The sequence below is a fragment of the Mytilus galloprovincialis genome, chromosome 1 (genome assembly GCF_965363235.1).
Source record: "Mytilus galloprovincialis chromosome 1, xbMytGall1.hap1.1, whole genome shotgun sequence".
NCBI lineage: Eukaryota > Metazoa > Mollusca > Bivalvia > Mytilida > Mytilidae > Mytilus > Mytilus galloprovincialis.
Window position 1 is genome coordinate 20,900,852 of NC_134838.1, and position 22,718 is coordinate 20,923,569.

At 31.9% G+C, this 22,718-nt stretch overlaps 2 protein-coding genes and 1 long non-coding RNA gene across 5 annotated transcripts in view; 2 read left to right on the forward strand and 1 right to left on the reverse strand.

The window, feature by feature from the left end:
- LOC143068769 (ATR-interacting protein-like) overlaps positions 1-21,971 on the forward strand; it is a 29,823-nt gene extending 7,852 nt beyond the window's left edge. For all 3 annotated transcript variants that reach the window (XM_076243061.1, XM_076243078.1, XM_076243069.1), the window contains exons 3-14: positions 338-501; positions 6,214-6,667; positions 7,020-7,100; positions 13,458-13,638; positions 14,383-14,899; positions 15,469-15,603; positions 17,023-17,111; positions 17,388-17,530; positions 18,214-18,302; positions 18,598-18,684; positions 19,675-19,906; positions 21,120-21,971. In XM_076243061.1, coding sequence (XP_076099176.1) covers positions 338-501; positions 6,214-6,667; positions 7,020-7,100; positions 13,458-13,638; positions 14,383-14,899; positions 15,469-15,603; positions 17,023-17,111; positions 17,388-17,530; positions 18,214-18,302; positions 18,598-18,684; positions 19,675-19,906; positions 21,120-21,196 — 2,249 coding nt within the window. In that variant the 3' untranslated portion in view covers positions 21,197-21,971. The remainder of the gene's footprint in view (positions 1-337; positions 502-6,213; positions 6,668-7,019; positions 7,101-13,457; positions 13,639-14,382; positions 14,900-15,468; positions 15,604-17,022; positions 17,112-17,387; positions 17,531-18,213; positions 18,303-18,597; positions 18,685-19,674; positions 19,907-21,119) is intronic.
- On the reverse strand, positions 3,000-5,718 carry LOC143068759 (uncharacterized). Its single transcript, XR_012976241.1, has 2 exons — positions 5,580-5,718; positions 3,000-3,501 (listed from the first exon to the last, which is right to left on the reverse strand). It is a non-coding gene; the product is annotated as an uncharacterized LOC143068759 (long non-coding RNA).
- LOC143068767 (uncharacterized) lies at positions 7,542-12,125 on the forward strand. The gene is made up of 2 exons (XM_076243046.1): positions 7,542-8,895; positions 10,553-12,125. The coding sequence occupies exon 1, from the start codon at positions 7,628-7,630 to the stop codon at positions 8,879-8,881; it is 1,254 nt and encodes a 417-aa protein (XP_076099161.1). The 5' UTR covers positions 7,542-7,627; the 3' UTR covers positions 8,882-8,895; positions 10,553-12,125.
- Positions 21,972-22,718: the final 747 nt, after the last annotated feature.

Consider the following 22,718-nt stretch of genomic DNA (forward strand, 5'->3'; position numbering starts at 1 on the left):
TCAGAAATTAATGCATGTTTTTTATTATAGCGAAAAATGCGACAGAGTTGTAAACGCAATAATTTAAGCTCATATTTTGATATATTTTATATGAATTAAACAGGATTTTTCTCAAAATCGTTAAATTAAAATCGCATTTAAGTCTAAAATGACAATATCGCAAAAATAAATGCACGCAATAATTTCTGAATTTACAGTATTTATTTTAACAATACTCAGAAACTACAAGACAAAATTTTGGTTTTAAAGTCATCATTAATTTTGATTTGTTTCTTTTGAAAAGCTATGGATTTCTATTATGAATGGTGATATTAATTAACATTTATCTTTTGAATAGGTAGTTCAGAGGAGATACCATTTGCACCACAAAGTAGACGTACTTCTTCATCGCACTCCCTTGATGCTAATGATCAGTCCCTCACTACCATGTATTTGAAGAATCCTATTATTGAAGCTGAAATTGACAAACTGAAACAAGAATGTCAGCGCCTTCAAAAAGAGGTAATTGACTTTTATTTTTAATATGTTAGTCTGTAGTAATATTCTGATGATAGACTACATGTATAAGCAAAAATCAGTCAGTTCAGGCATTCCAACTGGATAATTGATTTTGAAAATCAATTATAATCAGTTACTCTAGACCATCTAATTTTCCTGAATATTTTATTTTTGCAACTCTTGCGAGAAGAAAAATACAGCAAATATGTAAAACTAGGATCTTTCCTCATTTAACAACATCAAACAAAGTTAAGAATGGTGAAAGTAAGTGCTATACACAGAATAAACTATACACTAAAATAAGTTGGTTAACTCAAGGACGTATAACTAACAAGGATTCGTGTCTCGCGGTATCTCGTTAAAATATCGCATATCGTGAGACTTGTTTTGTATACAAGTAATAGCTTTTCTAGAAAGCTTGTCGTATTTTAGATGATTGTATTGAGACAAGGACGTATAACTAATATACGTCCTTGATTGAGATCAGTGTTTTCGAAGTTCAAAAATCAAAGAAACAAATATGAAAAAAAATATTTTCTATCAAATATGTCTTACATGGCCGTTAAAATCGTATAAATTACAAAGTTTTTACATTTTTATTAAGGTAAATGTTTTCTAGAAACAATGATTAATTTGATTAAAACCTTATTTAGTTTGAGATTTTGCATTCCTAATTCTTGTGATGATTTATAATTAATTATAATAAAACAAATAATTAGTCCTGATTGTATGTTATTCATTTAATATGAGCTTGTGCTGTTTCCTTTCTACTATTTTTACAGATGTAAATTGTTTATTCAATGAGCTTGTGTGGTTTCCTTTCTACTATTCAATTAAGAAAAGCTATGACCCAAACTACACTAAAAGAGTCATTGTCTACTTTGAAAATGACCAAAGCTGATTTGAGAAAATTAATCTTGAGAAATATACACGAATATGTCATAAAAAGAACGAATTGCAAAATATGCTATTGACTATTTGATTTAAACTCTATTAACATGTCAGATTTTTTATCTTGGGACAATGATCTTTCAGTAAAACTTTTTATACAGCACTGTCAACATCACTATGCAATATAGCAAATGACCCATTTGTTGTTACTCCTCACGAGATTAAAGATTTATGTCAAAAAGTACTTTCAATATTTTGACAATTGATTTTAGAAGACGTTATTGGAGAAATTATGTCACAGATGACCAAGGTGCAAAAACACAACTCCGAAAAAGAGCAATCACAACTTAGTGGCAATGACCAATCTATTCTGTTCTACATACATGTAGCTGGATATATTGTTTATAAGTTCTCTTTGTAAAAGATTTTCTAGGTATAGTGTGCATAAACTTGGTGTAATTTCAAACTTTACAATCAAATCAGATAGTCAGAATTTTGTTACCAAATATAGCAAATGGTACAATATCCAAGACCGTGGTGGTCTCCAAAAGCCATGTGACACTTTGTTTCTGCTAGTACGCGAGATGGAACTGATTGTTCGCAAAACTACCAGCACAGTCTTAAGTGCAAATTCTCTCTTAACTGAACCCTTGATGGAAAATATTATGAAGTTTCATGATCAAATACTATTGTAACATTCTAATGGCAAATGAAGAGGGTTCAATTGTTTGAGCCGTAACAGAAGACATTATCAATTTATTTCTAAGGATACGTGGTGTTGCTGTTACCCGACTTCAGCGTATAATAAGACCATCAAATCTACCCAAATGTCATCCTTAAGTTTGAGACAGGCATTGGAAGACATAACCAAAAACTAATAAGAAGGGGTTAACAATAAACTGTAGACTGTAGTGCTTTTTCATGGATTTATCTTGTTTTTTGTTTAAATGTGTCTTCCCTGATCATCATATTTTAGTGTTGATGTTCATGTTATTTTAAGAATCTTTTAAAGAACAACTTATTACTGCTAAATACTGGGTTTCACTGAATTGTTGATTTTGTGCTCATATCTACCTGATTATTTGTATTAAAAGAAGTAAACATTCATGTGTTATTTTTATAAAACTAAGTCAGCTAAGACCATGACTATCAATTGTTGAATTGAGCTATAAGGTGTTTCATCATTGGTAAACAATGCACTTTTGTTCATTGTGTATAGAATTATTATAGATAATGCTTTAGTTGTTGTTGCTGAGAACATTTGGTCAAATTGGATTTTGTTCATTGTTTTAGCCACATGATTAGGCTGGATTTTCATCTTTTCATTTTGTAAACTTTCGCAAGTTTGGTCTTTTGACAGTAAGGTATATACAGTACATGTATTGATTTTGCTCATTGTTGACAGCCATACAGTAACCTTCAAATTCAGTTATGTACTTTTACATTATCGCAATTACATGTCATCTCCTGTTTTTACTTGTATCATCTTTAGACTATTTTGTGAATAATATGATTAATATTGTCCATAGTTTTGCATGTACATGTGTACTAGAAACTTGTCATCAATGTTGTCACATAAAAGGCAGAAGTTGAAACTCAAACTAAAGCAATTTAGATTTAAATCTATTTATCTCAAACACAACATATATTACATATATACATGTATACACAAACAGTGTAACTCTTTAATTTAGACAATAGTCTCTCAATACTTGTTATGTTGTCATACACACTTGGCAATCCTAACCAGATATCATGTTCTCTACTAAGGTCGATGCCGTGAACATATAACTTTGCTGAAAAATCTTTGTTGAAGATATTACACATTCTTTTTTGCATTCAAGTTTAATATGTTGATTAACATCAATTTCTTCATCTAACGAAAGTTCTGACACTGTCTGGTTATCAGACAAATATGAATGATCCAAAGAGACTGAATCCACACTGGTGCATGTAAGCTCTTCTGTTTCAGATGACAGAAGATCTTCATCATGTGCGATGTCTGGCGTACGTGCATGTATTTCAGTTTGCCCTTTGTCTAATTTTGGTTTGCCAGTTCCATGTCTTTTCCTGTGATATGGCACATTCTACCATTACTTCCTCTTAGGCATTCTATAAAGTAATGAGGACACAAATTAATAAACAGAAGAAAAAAAAACCAAAACTTGGAAACATATAATATGAAATTTGTTAAAAAACCCAAAATGGAGCTCTAGTCAATAGATATAAACAATTCACCAAAGTATAATCTAAATATTGATTAAACTGTTTTTGAGCTAGTGTCCGACATGCTGACAACAGACAACGTTATACTAGAAATTAATATGGCCGTATAAAAAAACTGTTTATATTATTTAAATTGTAATTTTTGCAAGTTGTACATTGTGACCTGGCGTTAAGATTTATTGATTATTTCACTAAAATCATTCGATTAAAGCATACAAACACCAACAATGACCAAAACATGTATATGTCAACCTGGAATAATATATATTTCATACCAAGTCATGTTTTATAACAAATTCAGTGTGTCAAAGTGTGTTAACTTTGATAAGTAAACCAAATGCTTGTTTCAAATTGATTTTAGCAAGTGCTGTGGGGAAAAAATGTACATTGATACTTGGGAATTGATGTACTGATACTGTGATCACCTGTTTCTGAAGTGTGTGAGTATTGCATATGAATGTTGAGTCTGTAGATGTTGTTTTAAACATTGATAATTCCAGTTCAGGACTGTATCACTTTATAACACTGGATGTTGACCTTGACAATCCAGAGAAGCTGCGTGCTAAAACCTATTATGCAACCCCGACCGCACTAATTATTGTTTCTTAACACGATTATTCTTTTTTTATCATTTTTGATATTGCATGAGCATGATGAGGGACCCCTGATAACTGAGACAGAAGTATAAGACAAATAAAAAAATATAGATATAGGAAGATGTGGTGTGAAATCCAATTAACAATTTATAAAGGTAAACCATAATAGGTCAATGTACAGCCTTCAACATGGAGCCTTGGCTCACACTAAACAACAAGCTATAAAGGGCCCCAAATTTACCAGTGTAAAACCATTCAAATGGGAAAACCAACGGTCTATCTATGTTTTATGCCAGATAGGAGGCTTAATTTTGCCCAGTAAGCTCAAAAGCATGTAAGGAACAAAAGACCATTAAAGTACATTTTGTTTACTATTCCTATATTGACTCTGGAGCTGGTAATGAACTGCATTGCCCCGGTTCAGATATTTTGAGAACGAAAAAAATGAAAATTAATATTAGCAAAGAAAGGCTCAATATCTATTTCATTTTCCAAAATAGGAAGCTCATTTTTTCTCTGCAAGTCTAAATATATCTAATGTAAGGAACAAAATAATTTTTATGCATTTTTATGCAATGTGCATTGACCTTATACCTACAAACTAGCAGCTCTGCTCTGATAGGTAGATATTATGAAACAAAACAGAGCTGTTAAACAATTGTTCATTTTGTAGCTCAATATTTAATCAAATACTCAACATAAGAAGCTGAAATTTGCTATGCAAGTGTAAAAAGGTCTAAGAAATGGGAAAAAATAATGCAATATGTGATTGTGTAGCCTATATTCAACAATATAGCTGCAAAATAGCATCCCTGCTCTGATTGGTAAATAATTGACAAAAAAGATGGAGGGGGTGAAATAACTTCAATATTTGACTAACCACTTAACAAATAGAGTTGAAACTTGCTATGCAAACGTAAATATAAAACAGGCAAGGAACTCATTCAACCTAGATCGTCTTTTAACACCAAAAATGCAACTTTAGCTGAAAAAAATACAAGCCCATTCTCCATGGAAGTCGCCATTTTGTTTACTGAAAAGGGCTGATTTATATGTTATATTACACGTGAAATACACAACAAAAGACGCTCTAATTTCATCTGCAAACGTAAATATTATCTAAAACTTGAAATTAAATAATTTTGTACAAGTAAATGCAATAAAAATGAATAATTTCAATGCAACATGACGGGTCATACCACCTCGGTCTCAGCATCATGGGCAGCATCTGGCATCCTTACTTATAATCACTTATTATGATGTTTATAAGCGTCTTATGATGTTTTTGTAGTGAAATATCATTTAATACCATAAATTTACATCTACTTAATATGTTTTTGTTTATTCATATAATGTTTTTATACTTACAAATTGATGAAGAAATCTCGAAGCGGCGGTTCCCGCTGAAGCTTTCTGCAGATCTCGTGTTTTCTCGCGATTCGCGGTACTTCTCGGATTTTATCAAGACGGTATCGGGAGTTTCCTATCCTTCTAATATACGTCCTTGGTTAACTCAACAGTATAAATAAAAAAAATCTGGTCTGTGCGTCCATTCGTTCGTCCGTGCGTCAGTCCCTCTGTCTGGCTATAGGTTAAAAATAAAAAAGAAGATGTGGTATGATTGCCAATGAGACAACTGTCCAAAAGAGACCAAAATGATAGTTTTTGGTCAAGGTAGTTTTGATGAAGTTGAAAGTCCAATCAACTTGAAACTTAGTACACTGGTTCCCTTTGATTAGAGTTTTTACCCCAATTTCTCGGTCCACTGAACATAGAAAATGATAGTGCAAGTGGGGCATCCGTGTACTGGGGACATATTCTTGTAATGTTTTATTATAAAAAGAATTTCATTCCTATTCCTGTTGGTTGGCTCTTTCATAGACAACAGATAACATAATAAATAGTAGGATTGTTTGTCTTTTAACATTAAACCAATTATAACTGATCATAAAATGCAATTTCTCACCAACTGAACAACACCATTTGTCTCTATTATTTTTAGCTTGAAAGTGCTAAAGATGAGAGATATTCCAATGATGGACAACTAAAGATATTACAACAAAACCTCTCCAGGAAAGATGCAGAGTTAGGAATCATACGACAAGAAAGAGCTAAATATATAGAACAACAGAAAAGAGAACAAACAGAGAAGGAGAAAAACTTGCAGACTGAAGTTGATAAGCTGACTACACAATTACAGTTTAAAGACAAGGAACTGGATAATTTCAGGGACAGATGTAGAACATTAGAATCAGCTTCTGCTGCAGGACCCAGTGTCAGTCCTGTTCGTAGTCCTAGAGTTTCAAGTCCTCTTGTTAAAAAGCATAAAATAGAAGACAATTCACCCAAAGGAAGGTCATCATTTCCAACATCACAAAGTTTTATGGCTGAAAATTATATAACACAACCATCAACAAGTCGAGCTGGTTACAAACCAGTAGAAACCAGAGATGAAGGTAGTTCTTTAAGAGTAATATATAGATGCATTATTAGATTAAAGTCCAGTATGTTTGTTGCATTTCCTTGACATTATGTTAAATGAATAGACTTATATGACAAATTATTTGTCAGCATCATGTACAAATATAGATCTTTAACCAAAATGATATGACATCATGTACAAATATAGATCTTTAACCAAAATGATATGACAAGACCATGATTACTATATACAGTAAATTCAGAAATAATTGCAAGTTTTTTCTCTCACATTGACCGAATCAAAAGCGGGACATTGTAATGCTGGTTCTGGCGGCAGCAGTGGTGGCTGCATTATAAATATATATTAAACTTAAAAATATTTTGTAGGCACAATGGCAACGGAACAGCCAGTTAATGCAGAATCTTCAACTCCCAGACATTTTAGGCTGAACTTAAGATGCCCAAGAGGTATGTGTAAAGTATTCTAATACGACGTTTTCTTCTTTAACTTGGAATACAAATCCATGTTATAATTCCAATAAAACATGGGCTGCACATGATTGATGTCACAATTGAAATTGCAACGTCAGACGGATTTTGAACAACATCGGAGATCAAAATGGACATTTTTTTTGGTGTTGCTTGCTAGAATATCAAATAAAAACATTCTAAACGTAAGTTTAAATATTTCTGTTCTTTTTTTATTGTTAAACTATTGATTTTATTTCGTTGTAACACTTCCGGGACCAAATGAGATTGTGCTGCGCATGTGTGAACTTCAGTGTGCTGATAGCTCTTGGGCAGTTCGGACGTAGTTTGAATTGTCCTAACTTCAGATTAAATTAAACCAATGTAGTTGGTTTTCATTTTATCATTAATAAAATTTGATATAAAATATAAATAAAAGTTAGTAATCACCGGATGTAATTCGGGGAAAATTTACGACTTTTACCTGTTTTCGGCACTTTGCCGTAAACCGGTTATAAAGAAAACACATGGCGGAGAAAATGATAGAAAAGGGGTCCGCCTCAAAAAGAAAGTCTTCGCATGAAGACATCAGTAATACGGACGAAGATGAACTTCTGTCCGAAAAGATTAATTCCGTTTCCAGCGCGGCTGGTAAAAGGAAACACGAGTCGACAAAGTCGAAAGCTTCCGCGGGTGGCGGAGCAAACACTTCTTCAAGTGTAAAGGGTAAGAAACCAGCGAAGGTTACTGGTAATACTGACACTCAAAACCCTGGCCCTTCTACCTCTGCAAAAGTAGACAATCATGATGCAATCATGTCAATGTTAGTCTCAATCCAAGAAGGTCAGAAAAGACAATCTGACGATATAAAGTCTTTAAAAGACCGCGTACAAGACATTGAAGAATATGACGAGGTTAATAATTATGATGATAATTATGATGAAGGTGAAGAAAACCCCCATGATGATGGGGAAAATGTAGACAATGAAAGTGAACCACCTGCTAAAAAGCAGAACAAAGATGATAATAGGTTTTCATCTATGTCAAAGAGATGTAAGGTTCAAGAAATTTGTGATGTCAAAATTGATGAGGTCTTGGCAAATAATGTCAATGAGTTGTTCAGGAATGGTATGAATGAGGAACAATACTCTGATTTAACTAAAGATGAAAACAATGCCAGACCTGAAAATTGTGAAGGTTTGTCTATAGTAAGAATAAACCAGCTCATGTGGAATGTAATTTCACCAGGAGCACAATCTGCTGATAAAAAATTACAATTTCTTGAAAGAACTATTGTAAAAGCAGCAACAATTCTAACAAAAACTGTCAACAAAATGGCTCTTGACGAAAACAACAATGCCAATGGTAACTCTGGTAGTGGAGAATACATTGACAAATGTAATGATGTATTGGCTTTGTTGGGCCATGCAAACCGCCAATTGAATATGACTAGAAGGGATTTTTTAAAGCCCGAAATGATGGCAGAATATGTGCCTCTCTGCTCACACTCTGTTCCTTACACAAACAACCTTTTTGGAGATGATGTCTCCAAAGTTGCAAAGGACATTGAAGATTGTTCCAAAGTGGGAAACAAGTTGAAGTTTGGTAATGGCAGAGGTAGAGGCGGAGGCTTCTTCAGAGGTGGTAGAGGAGGCCACAGAGGTACATTTAGTAGAGGTGGCTACCGTGGAGGAAGAGGTGGCTTCCGAGGAGGAAGAGGTCGAGGTTCCGGCCCTATTCCAAAAAACTCCCAGAGAGGAGGAAATCCACAGAAGTATTAGATACATCAAATGAAGTAAGTCATTGTTTTAAAGCTGGTGTATTGAAAAAGTTTTCCAATGAATGGGAAAAAATTACCTCAGACAAATTTATTTTAGATATAGTAAGCCATTGTCATATAGAGTTCATAGATAATGTTGAACCTAAGCAAGACATTTTTAATGTAAAATCTGTCTTTAACTCAAAAGAAAGTGATATTGTTTCAAATGAAATTCAAAAATTACTGGCAATTGATGTTATCAAAGAAGTTCAGTCAATGAAAGATCAGTTTTTATCGCCTATATTTTTAAGGCCAAAAAAGAATGGAGAATATAGAATGATTTTGAATCTTAAGAAGTTAAATGAATACATTGAGTATCATCATTTTAAAATGGACACTTTTGAAAGTGCCATTAAACTTGTAACTAGCAAATCATATATGGCTTCTATTGATTTGAGACATGCTTATTATAGTGTTCCAATTGCAGAGGAACATCAAAAGTTTTTACGGTTTTATTGGAACGGAAAACTTTTTCAATACACATGCTTACCTAATGGGATTTCCTCCGCACCTAGAATATTTACTAAATTATTAAAACCTGTTTACTCTAGCCTTAGAGTTTTAGGTCATGTGAATGTTGGTTACATAGACGATAGTCTTTTATTAGGAGAGACTATAGAAGAATGCAATAAAAATGTAAATGACACAATTGAATTAATGTCAAATTAGGATTTGTCATACATGAAGACAAATCTGTTTTTCAACCATCAAAACAAATAATATTCTTGGGTAACATTATAGATTCAGAAAATATGATTATAACCCTTACTGCAGACAAAAAACAAAACCTAGTAAAAGAATGTAAATGGTTACTGCAGAGAAACTTAGCTAAGATTAGAGATGTAGCAAAAGTCATTGGACTTATAGTATCCTCTTTTTCTGCCGTTGAATTCGGTAAATTGTTTTATCGTAACCTTGAAAAGGAAAAAATTATAGCTTTAAAAAACTCAAAAGGAGACTTTGAACAAAGCATGCTTATTTCTAATCAGATGAAAGGAGATTTAGAATGGTGGGTTGCTAATGTGTCTACTGAATTAAGACATATAAGCCATGGCAGTCCACAAATTGTGATCCAGACAGATGCCTCATTATTAGGCTGGGGTGGCATATTAAGTGATAATGAAATTGGAGGTAGATGGACAGATGAAGAATCAAAAAATCACATAAATTATTTAGAAATATTAGCTATATATTTTACATTAAAATCCTTTCTTCATCTGATCATAAATAAGCATGTGAAGGTTCTTACAGACAATACTACGGCAGTGGCCTACATATCAAATATGGGCGGCACAAAGTCCATAGATTGCAATACAATTTCAAGACAGATTTGGTTGTTTTGTAAAGATAATGACATCTGGTTGACATGCACTCATATAGCAGGCAAAGAAAATCTAGCAGACAAAAAATCTAGAGAATTTGATGACAAATTAGAATGGAAATTGGAAAGGTCTGTTTTTGACCAATTATGTACTTTGTGGCAAAGGCCAGATATTGATTTGTTTGCATCTAGATTAAACTTCCAATTAGAAAATTACTGCTCTTGGAAGCCAGATCCATTATCTGCATTTATTGATGCATTTAGTATAAATTGGTCATATTTTCAGTTTGTCTATTTGTTTCCTCCTTTCAGTTTATTGAGCCGGTGCATTTTCAAAATCAGAGAGGACGGTGCAAGAGGAGTAGTAATAGCTCCATTTTGGCAGACACAAACTTGGTTTCCGAGACTAATGCAGTTGTTAACAGACAATCCAATCGTTCTTCCAAAGAACAAGAAGATTTTGAATCTTCCTCACGATCCACAATCTGTTCATCCTTTACACAAGAAAATGAAACTAATTGCATGTCCAGTGTCAGGAGTAGCTTCAGAGAACGAGGATTTTCTAAAGAGACAACCCACATACTCATGTCGTCTTGGAAATCAAGTACAAAGAAACAGTACCAAGTGTATATCAGGAAATGGTTCAAATATTGTAACAAAAAACAAATTAATTGCTTTCAAATTTCTGTAGGAACAGTGCTTGAATTTTTTACAACTTTATTTAAGGAAGGTAATTTAGGTTATAGTAGTTTAAATCTAGCTCGAGGAGCTCTTTCGTCTTTAGGACTTACTATTGACAGTATTCCAGTTGGACGTCATTCAATGGTGATAAGATACATGAAAGGAATTTTTAATCTTCGTCCACCCAGACCTAGATATGAATCTACATGGGACGTTAGTAAAGTACTTCATTTTTTGCGTAGCCTATCACCAGTGAAATATTTAAAATTGAAAGATTTAACATTAAAACTTACGATGTTAATAGCTTTGACAAATGCAGCCCGAGCTCAATCAATTCATTTAATGAATGTTAATCATGTACATAAAGTGAATGAACTTGTTAAACAAAGCCGACCTGGTTATAAGGAGCCAACTGTAAATATAAAGGCTTACCCTCCAGATAGGAGACTTTGTGTATATACTGTGTATAAAGAATATGTATTTCGTACCAAATTGTTTAGAGGGAAACATGAACCGTTACTTTTAAGTTATGTGAAACCACATCAGCCTGTTTCAAGAGATACAATTTCTAGATGGATAAAAGTAGTAATGGCAAAAGCTAATATTGACACAACAATTTTCAAAGCTCACAGTGTTAGATCTGCATCAGTTTCTAAAGCAAAGATGAATGCAGTGCCTATTTCTTGTATCTTACAAAAAGCAGGATGGTCAGATGCAAAAACATTTGCAAAATTTTATAATAAAAAGATTGAAAAAGATGAAAATTCTTTCAGCTTTAATGTGTTGAAGAATTAATCATAAGGTAAGACATTATATATTTCTTATCTTAGTATTCAGTTTTATCATTATGGCTTTAAAGTCTCATTTGGTCCCGGAAGTGTTACAACGAAATAAAATTTAACAATTAAACGAGTCTTGCCTTGGTAAAAGGCGAAGTTTAATTGTAATTTTATGAGTTGTGTAAACACTGAAGGGATTAAATGCCACACCCTCCCTCCCTAGTTAAGGGAGACCAATATGTAGTTATTGTGGGTCATATGTATATATGTTTTTCGTTGTTTGTCATATTGATAAAACTTTACTTTGAAGACTGAAGTTCACACATGCGCAGCACAATCTCATTTAATCCCTTCAGTGTTTACACAACTCATAAAATTACAATTAAACTTCGCCTTTTACCAAGGCAAGACTCGTTTAATTGTTAAATTTTCTATAATGTTGTATGGTTCATCAAATCAAAATGACTGACATTTCGAGCGTGTATTATAGCTTGGACTTTGAAGTACAAAAGTTCAAAATATTCCTATTAGAATTGAAATAATTCTATCATGCCATGCTCTATGCTCATTTTAACATGTGTAGGCATTATATTTGTAAACATTTAATACTTCACTTATGCTCAGTATTAAGATATTGACATATATAATGCCTACCAATGTTAAAATGAGCATAGAGCATGGCATGAAAGAATTATTTTTCAATTAATTATTCACTTTGATTGATGACAAAATAATATTTTATATACATGTATAAATTAAGATGATATTTTTTTCTGCAAATTAAAAAAAATATATATAAAGATGAATGTTAATCTTCAGACATACACAGGGATAAGAATGAAGCCCACACTGAACCATACAGATACAGTGAAACCTGGCTAAACCAAATCCTGCATAAACTGAAAACCTGTATAAACCAAACATGTTCTTAAGCACTGTCATATCAATTAGTATGCATTGTGAACTTTATAAAACCGATTATTGACCAAAACAGAACAAAATCTAAAATCCTGAAGAGGTTCGGTTTAAAAAAGGTTTCACTGTATATATATATGTGCTAGCTCACAAGGTAGCAGTCCATAGGGAAACATAATTCTCAACTAGAGTCATTAGTCTGGCTTCAAGACAACTAAGTGTAAGTCACTGTACTCTGCTTTTATTCCTGATTGATGCATGTTCAACAAAGAAGCAGCAAATATGTATATTAAAGACCTTGGTTTTGATCCATCCAAGAATTAAAACCCAAGTCATTAGATATTACAATGCAAAGTCTATTTAGGCATTTAAAAATGGCTTTCAGTAATAGATGCTGATTAGGTAACATAAAATTAAGGCCAAAAGTAAAATTATTATAAAAAAGTGCAAAAATGTGATATCTTTAATAAAAGATTTGTCTGTATTGTTGAGAACATGCATACAAGATTGACCTTAGTCAAAAGTATTTCCAGATAGAGGAACTCTTAAAAACCACCAATCATTATCTGATTACAAAAAAGATTATAATCACAAACAAAAACTGATATAAAAGAAATTATGTAAGAATTCAAAACAAATATTTTGCTACCTTATTACTTTGGAGTATCTAAATTATTTTTTTATGTTATGACAATACCTATTATATACTATCTATAAGTTATAAATAATTTTGAATATATGCTTGCAGTTACAACCATAGGCATAGAGTTTGTATTTAAGAAATTTTCATGTATTTAAATTGAAGAATAAATTCACAGGCTAAGATTTTTTTTTATAAACAGGTGATGTCCCGGGTGTAGAACTGCTGGCAGATTTATTAGATTCTGATCTAGGTACAGAAAAGTCTGGAGATGAGAAAGGAATTGTGGGACTATTACAGAAAAGGACTTCAGTAGTTGATTTACAATCTTTACAGTTTGACAGAGACAGCAGTAATTTATTATCACCAGTACATAATAAAAGGTCAATATAACTAAAACAAGTACAAAAAATATCAGCTCATAGAATGGGTTTCATTTGGATTGAGCATGACACAAATTTATTTTTAAGTCAAATTATTTTGCTTGAAAACAGGACAGGAAATTACGTGTGCTGTTATGGTAACAATAAACATGATACAGAATTCTGACAAAAAAATAAGAGGGATCTGCGATCCATCCCCTCCACTAATGAGACCCCTACAGAACATGCTAGAATTAGTGTTGTCTATATGGCAAATGCTGCAGTATGCGAAACACAAGGACACTAATAAGTGTAAACACCTGTGGCTTTAGAAATTTTGTGTAAACTACAAATTTTAAAGGATACAAGAGCTGGATTATCTATATTTGGCATACACATTCCTTATGGTTTTATGTAACAACATTAGTATTGCATATTTACTACTGTGGATTCATTGTTTTTCATTGGATACCAATTTTTGTGAATTTCGTAGGAAGAAGTGAACCACAAATTCAAATGATCAACAAATTGCCGATTTTCTATAGGCTTTGTTTGCATATATTGGCAAAACCACTACATTAAATATTGCAAGTTTTCCTCAATCCATGAAAATTGATACCCACGAAAAAATAAATCAAATCACAGTAAATCAATTTGATTATATCATTTAGTATTGGGGCATATAAACCTCTTTTTTTAACTTCAATCTTTACTGTGCTCGCAGTGATATGTATGGAAATGCTTCAACAATATCTTGTTTTGTAGAGTACTGGATTTGAAACATCAGCCTTCTTCAATTGTGTCTCCTGAAAAACCTGTCAGAAAATCTCTTATCTCCTCTGACAGTTACTCTTCAGCAATTCATGGCATGAAATGTCTACTACGTAATCAACAAACTTTCCAAAGTAGAACAGAGACAAATATTGTTTTAACAGAAAATACATTAAATGGTGCTATATTAATTTTACCAATGATTGACGATTATTTATCTCAGTATATTGAAATGTTGAGAATTAATTTAGATGCTAGAACATGTGTCAGTCCGCGTAGCTCCTTTACGTCATCAGGTTCGTCTAAATCAAGTTTTGACAGTTCCATACAATCTTTGACGGGATCATTAGATATGTTATTAAAGGATAGTGCTGATTTTGCAAATAATTTAGAAAATATGGCTTTAGTGACATTACAAGTTTTACATAAACTGGTGTCATTTTCTGCTGTTATACGGAACATTTTATTGAATGTGGATAGAGGACATCAACCTATGGAATCTACTGATGAGGTATACATATGTATTTAATGAAGCATAGGGAATTTTTCAGTCAGCTAGACAATTAATGAGGTATTCAAGTATAATGAAATCATTTCACAATTTTACATCAACGGTCCCAGTCTTTCAAATTTCAGCAAGTCTAACAATAATAATAACATTGTTTTTGTTATTATTATTCAAGCATCATCATTGTTTTTGAAAGTCAATCTAAATGGTCCATTTAAGGAAAAAGTTTTGGATCTCAATATTACATATTTTAAAACACCTGATTTCTGAATGCCTACATATAAATTTGGTATCTGTAAAAAAATTACAATAAAACAAGCAGTCAGGTTATCTACCAGTACATGAAAGTACAAGAAGCTTAAAAAAACCCTCTTTTGACCTATACTTGGAAAACCGAAGAATCTGTGGATAATTTAAGTCAGTTGCCTATTTGATATGAAGAAAGTTGTACAATGTATAACTACTACTTCAGTTAAAGACACTGGTATATTATATCATAAAAAAAATCATTCAAGTTTTTAAAGGTTTATCTTGTTGTTTTTATTTACATACTCAGATTTATTTTTGGACAGGGCGAGCAACCAATGGAAACAGATAAAAGTAGTCCAGAATCATCTCTAGATTCTGATTGGTCAATATCTTCTGAGAAATTTTCCAATCTTCAGGTTTTAAAGAAAGTAATAAAGATAGCTGACTGTGGTCAAAAGGTAAGTGTTTAATATTATTAATAATCTTTGATAAAGTGGTGTGTCTGTAACCTTTGTTATTTCTTTATAGGTGTTCCAATCATTCATATGAAGTTGTAAGTGATAAATTTGTCCTGGTAAAATATGTCTGGGTGGACAAATATTACTAGTATAAAAAATCCATGGTTACAGAATTTACTAGTATATTTAGTCCTATGTTAGTAATCTAGACCCCAGACCAATTTTCCTAGGAAATCATGTCCTATAAAATTCTATAATAAATTCAATTACATATAAACAATGGAAATTTAAATGTGATGTTTAAATGTTGTTTTAAGAGTTGCATATTTATATCCTTGATAAAATTAATGTCTCAGGACTAATTTTCCTAGGTAATCAAATCCATGTCATTAATATTCCTAGGTAAAAACGTTCATGCTCTTAATTTTAAAAGAAGAATGGGCCGTTTATTTTTATTAAATGTATGTCCCCAAACAAATTTTCCTAGGAAATCATGTCCATGTTATCAAAATTCCTAGGTAAAAATGTCCATGTCCTTTATTTTAAAAGGGAAATTTTTATAAACAATGGAAACTCACTATTCATGTTTTAATATTGGTAAAGAGTTGTGCATTCACATTTAATAGAATTTTTGTCCCCCGACTATTTTTCCTAGGAAATCATGTCCATGTCATTAATATTCCATAAAAATGTCCATGCTCTTTATTTTAAAAGGTAAATTAAACTTATGTGAAATATTTTTTTACAGTTTTGTATCAATATTTTAGTTAACTTAAATGTATGTCCCAGATCAATTTTCGAAGGCTATCATGTCCATGTCATTAACATGTCTAGGTAATAACGTACATGTCCTTTTTTTTAATAGGAAACACAATGACACTTTCCAATCTTAACAAAGATTTTTTTCCCCATTTTGAATGATTTTTATAAACAGGAAAACTAATAGAAAAACAAGTCTTGGGACAATTTTTCCTAGGATAATGAGTTCCAGACATATTTTACTAGCTATGGACTTATTTTCCTAGGAATATTTATCCTAGGACTTCTTTTCCTAGTAAAATCATGGACATGGACTTGATTAACTAGGAAAAAATGTCTGGCGGACACATTTTACTACCGGACCAAATTTACTGTTACACAGTCACTTTCTATTTGAAACAATTTGAAAAAATGTTTTACACGCACAGCATTTATTGTTTTAGGAAAGGTGATACAAAATGTATAACAGTTTGGTTGTACAGAAATGTTTTGATATATTAATAGTATTAGGCTTATGTATTCTGGAATGATTTGGATAATCCTTTTGTAACTTTATTATGTCGAGTTTTATATGCAAATTTTCTTTCTTTTATACTTTGCAGGGTCACACATGTAACCTTTTGTTAATACTAGATTAAGAATGAACATTTATTGTTTTAGGAGAGGTGGTATAACAGTTTGGTTGTACAGAAATGTTTTGATATCTTGATTGTATTAGGAACTAACAATACAGAAGAAAAGCTTGGCAGGTATGGTTTTGCATTTGTGATTGATTAACTATACAAGGTCAGTTTCTGTAAATGGAAAAGATGGATGATAAATGAAAAAAGGAGAGGTCATTTTATCTTTAGTTTTGGCAATTTATATAACTTTTTGAAACAGATATAGTAATATTGAAAACAATCACTTGTGAGACTTCTGACAGCAATGTCTTCTCGTGTTACAGGTAAAATCTTGCAAGCATATTCATTACTTTTTACAATTTCCCCACAGTAAAATGAAGTTAATTCTCTTTTCATATTTAGTTTACAGCCTGAAAATATTGGAAGAGTTTTAATAAACGCTTTAGACTGCAGGACAGATAAACAAATGGTGTTATGTGCTCTCCACCTCATCTCTACTTTGGTCCAGTATAACAAAGTGGTATCATCTTTATGTATTTGTACAGGTAAAAAAAATATATGTAACTTGTACATAAATTAATAGAAAGATTGGGAAATGATAATTTAGAATAGAATAAAGTTATGTGTAATTCCCTGTTGATTAACTTGCAACCTATAGCTGACATTAGTGGACTGCTTATCATTCTGGAGCACCCAAATTGAACAATCTTTTGTTATAGGGGTTTATGTTGCTCAATAGTTTTCTTCTGAGTCTGAGTAGAGCTTGTTTTAGTCTATTTCTTTTTTTCTTTTGACCCTAGTAAAGTCTTTTGCTATTTTGTTGCCTTCTTTGTTTTTTTGCACCTTTATAGCTCACATTGCCGAAAAAGGATAAGTTGGCTTTTCTCATCACTTGGCGTTAGGCATTGTCATCATCTGTTTACATTTACAAAAATCTTCTCCTCTGAAACTACTCGACCACAATCATTATTGGAGTACATAGTTTATAAATGTGTCTGATGATCCCGTCTGTCTTCCAAGATGGCCGTCATTGCTGAAAATAGAAACTAAAGCTTGTTGAGAATGTTAAGATCTGCCTGCTGTCCATTTATGTCCATTTATGTCAAAATTTACAGACAACTTCTTAAAAGAGTTATTGCCCTTTTATTTTATATTTATTTTTATACTACAGCAAAAATCTTTTTATGTAGTTTTTGTATTGAGATTTGGTTATTTTTTGTAATTACAGAAGGTTGTGTATTACTGAACATGTATCAGGCTTGTACAGATTTGATAGAAACAGAAACAGGTGAAAGTATGCTTGTTATAGGTAAACTGGTAAGTATATTTAGGTCAAAGAAGGAAATTTCTAATGAAAAAAAAAATGATTCGACAATTGCAGACTGGAATGAACACAGCAATAAAGGGGAGACAATTTACTCAAAATTAAATATAATTATTTCTCTGTATAAAGCATGAGACATATAAGTATAGAATCAACTGAACATAATTATGTTTTTTGTATTCTGTTCAATGTTTTGATATGGGAGTCTAGGGCTGATACCAGGGCCAATGTGGAAAATGCCATGTAATAATCTATAAATATAACCAAGGTTTTATGTTTCTATTTCAGGTGTTAGAAATATTACTATCAATTCAGAATGTACACAAAGGAGGAATTGTGTTACTGTGTGAAGCTGGCTGTAATTGTAGCATAAAGGTACACAACAAAAACTTTAGTAATAAGCATCAGATACTAACAGGCTATTATTTGAACTTGGAACTATTTTTAATTATGGAATTTGCATAATTTCTTGTGCTTGAAATTTTTAATAAGTTCCATGTTTATTTGGAATAATAATGTTTTTCATACAGCGTATTTTGTATATATAGTGTTGTGTGCGGCACAGTACATTCTATTGAAAATGTACTATCTTCTTTGTAATACAAAGTGTTGTGCGCAGCACAGAACATTTAAGTACAGAATAAACATAGAATTTATTAAAAATTTTAAATAATTTGTGAATTTACAGTAAACAGATAGTGTCTTGTTGTTTCTTTGACACATTCATCATTTCCATTCTCAATTTTCTTATAACAAAAAGAATATTTTAGTCTGGCCTTCAACAAATGTTGCAATACAAGACTTCAGCATACTTCTTCTGGTAGTGTTTGTGCAATAACTAAAGTTTTTGATTCAATTATATAGATGAGACATATCTATGTGATAATTGTTTATTACACCCCTCGATGTAAGACACACTCACTTTATATCAGAATGCAACCTTACTAAGATAAATTGTCAATATTATAAGAAGACATTGCCTTGAGTAAGTTGAGTTACTAGCTTTGCATTCAAATGCATGTAACCATTTACAGTGTTCTCCCCAGATATTTCATTTAGCATCCTAGACTCCTAGTAAACAGGTGAAATTGAAATACCTTCTTCAATGTTTCTAAAAGTTATAGCATCACATCCATCACATAAGAAAAACCCCTTCCGATAGCATAACATTTAAGATTATAGCATCACATTACCATGATGCTTAAAAACCCTGGGAAGAACACTGATTTATATAGGTATTTGAAATTATAAATCATTTGAAATGCAAACCGGCTATACCTTAATACATGTTTATTCTAGTAAAGGTACAAAAATCAAATTCAATATAAGAAAATAGAAAAAAATCAAGATAATTATACATTGCAGGTAGTACAGACCGTAGTTCTACTGGTGCACAAATTACTGAACATTTATGAGAACTCTCAGAACCAGTCTATCTTAGATGACATCATCAAAGGCTTACAGTTATTACATATAATGTCACAAAAACAAAACAATTTTGCTGAAAATCACTTTCATGTGGAACATCAATATGTTCAATTTGTGTGTGGTCTACTTAAAGTCCTTAAAGATTTACCTGGGAATTATGAATCTGAAAGTAAGTGTTAGGATATCTTGTATTACAGATGCAACTATCAGTCAAATTAAAGCATTGTCCTAAAAATCAGTCAAGATAAACAATTGTCACAACTATGTGAATATTAAATACTTGCCAAAACTATAAGTCAAATTAAGAACTATCAGTCAAAGAGAGGCTGAAGATACACATGGGATATTCAAACTCAAAAGTCAAAGACAAATTGAAAATGCCACTTCGAAAAATGTCTTAAAAAACCTTAATACCAACAACGGAAACCCAACCTAAGACACGAATAATCTCAGGTGCTCAGAAATATATTGTCCCAAATATCAATTAGTCAGTTTAAACAGTCAACACAAATCTCAGTCAAATTGGACTGTTTTCAAATCTAAAAGGCTTTATGTAAAAAGAAGAAAATTGCTAAGCCTCTCTTTAACCCTGTTTCATGCTGAATACAAATAGAAATTTTACCTGTAACATTATACATTCATGCATATAGTGTTAAGTATTAAAAAGAAGATGTGGTATGATTGCCAATGAGACAACTCTCCACAAAAGACCAAAATGACACAGAAATTAACAACTATAGGTCACTGTATGGCCTTCAACAATGAGCAAAGCCCATACCAAATTGTCAGCTATAAAAGGCAGGGTTTTTTTTAAGGAAAGAAAATGCAGAAAACTTAACAACAAAAAAAAAGGGACACTCAATCACCATGAAATAGAAACAATAAGAAAATTCCATTTAAAAGTTTAAAGAAAAATTTGTTGCTCATGACATAACAGTTGTTTTATGTCTAGGAAATGACAAGAAAACATTGTTAAAAGCTTTACTTAAAATGTTTTGATAATTTCGAGTTTACCAGTAAGGTTTTATTTCAGCTCTTACAAAAAAATGGACGGAAGTTTTCCTCTGATTAAGTTTTTATTTAATATCGGAATTTAGTTCTTGGTTATAAAATGACTTCCTCTTCTCACAATAATTAGATGGTATTCAATTCTCGAAATAAGCACAAGACCAACAGGACATGTCCAGTCAAAATATATTTGGTCCTATTGATTTTTGTGAATTTTGTTTATACACATTCCTAAGAAAAATTTGAAATTTTATCAATTCCGTCCAGTAAATGTCAAATTTCAATTTCTATGACTGATTTAATTTTTTAGTTCAATTTCTATGACTGTGATTTAATTTTTCAGTTCAATTTCTATGACTGATTTTATTTTTCAGTTATGGCAATTGGTGATTTATGGGATTTTAATCAAGATGATTCAGAAATTCAAGAAAGTGATGAGGAACCAGGCTGATACTATTTTTTATTTTCATTAATGTACTAATATGTTTAACGAGATTCTTATCTGTCAACTTTAAGCTACATTTTAGAAACATGTTATCAAAACATAAACCTGTTGATAATACTCACTGTCACAGTATCCCAATATCTTATAAGAATATGTTTCTGATCATGACAGAAATTTATGCATGCAATGTAACAATGATAATATTATTTTTTAGTTCTAAATTTTCCTTCACATAAATCTGCAGCTCTTTACTTGTATTCATAACAAGAATTTATTGTTAAGAAAATTGTAATTTAAAACCTTCAGTGAAATTTGATTACGGTAATACAATAATTTATTTTGTTAATCAACAGGCAATATTGCTAGGTTTCATTAATGGGGAAATGATGCATAAAACGCATAAAAATAATAAGGTGATGACATTTTTTGTTAAAATGTAAGGTTTTATAAAAAAAAACCCATATCCTGTTGCATTATTGGCAATTATAATAACATGGACATTTTTTCTGAATTTACAGTCAGTTGTCGATTCTTGATAATTGTACCATTAGTCATGGTACTATCATAGTATTTATTGAAAAGTATGGTTTACTTTTTTGGTCTGACATTTTATATTTGTTAATTGTTGCTATTTAAGTTGTTTTCTTGTTAGTTATAAGATGTTGATAAATTCTGTAATGTGTAAATAATATGATGTGTATATATAATTAATAAATTTACAGATTTTAGAAATTATGACACTTTATATTCATCAAATAAATACATTAAAAAAATTAATAAAGTTTTTTTTCTGTGAAAAAATAAACATGACCCAATCAATATTTCTACTAATGCATTATCCTGAACATGCATGAAATAGTTGTCTCATTGGTAATCCTACCACATCTCCTAAATAGTAGTCTCATTGGTAATCATACCACATCTCCTAAATAGTTGTCTCATTGGTAATCATACCACATCTCCTAAATAGTAGTCTCATTGGTAATCCTACCACATCTCCTAAATAGTTGTCTCATTGGTAATCCTACCACATCTCCTGTCTCATTGGTAATCCTACCACATCTCCTGTCTCATTGGTAATCCTACCACATCTCCTGCCTCATTGGTAATCCTACCACATCTCCTGTCTCATTGGTAATCCTACCACATCTCCTGTCTCATTGGTAATCCTACCACATCTCCTGTCTCATTGGTAATCCTACCACATCTCCTGTCTCATTGGTAATCCTACCACATCTCCTGTCTCATTGGTAATCCTACCACATCTCCTAAATAGTTGTCTCATTGGTAATCCTGCCACATCTCCTGTCTCATTGGTAATCCTACCACATCTCCTGTCTCATTGGTAATCCTACCACATCTCCTGCCTCATTGGTAATCCTACCACATCTCCTGTCTCATTGGTAATCCTACCACATCTCCTGCCTCATTGGTAATCCTACCACATCTCCTAAATAGTTGTCTCATTGGTAATCCTGCCACATCTCCTGCCTCATTGGTAATCCTACCACATCTCCTGTCTCATTGG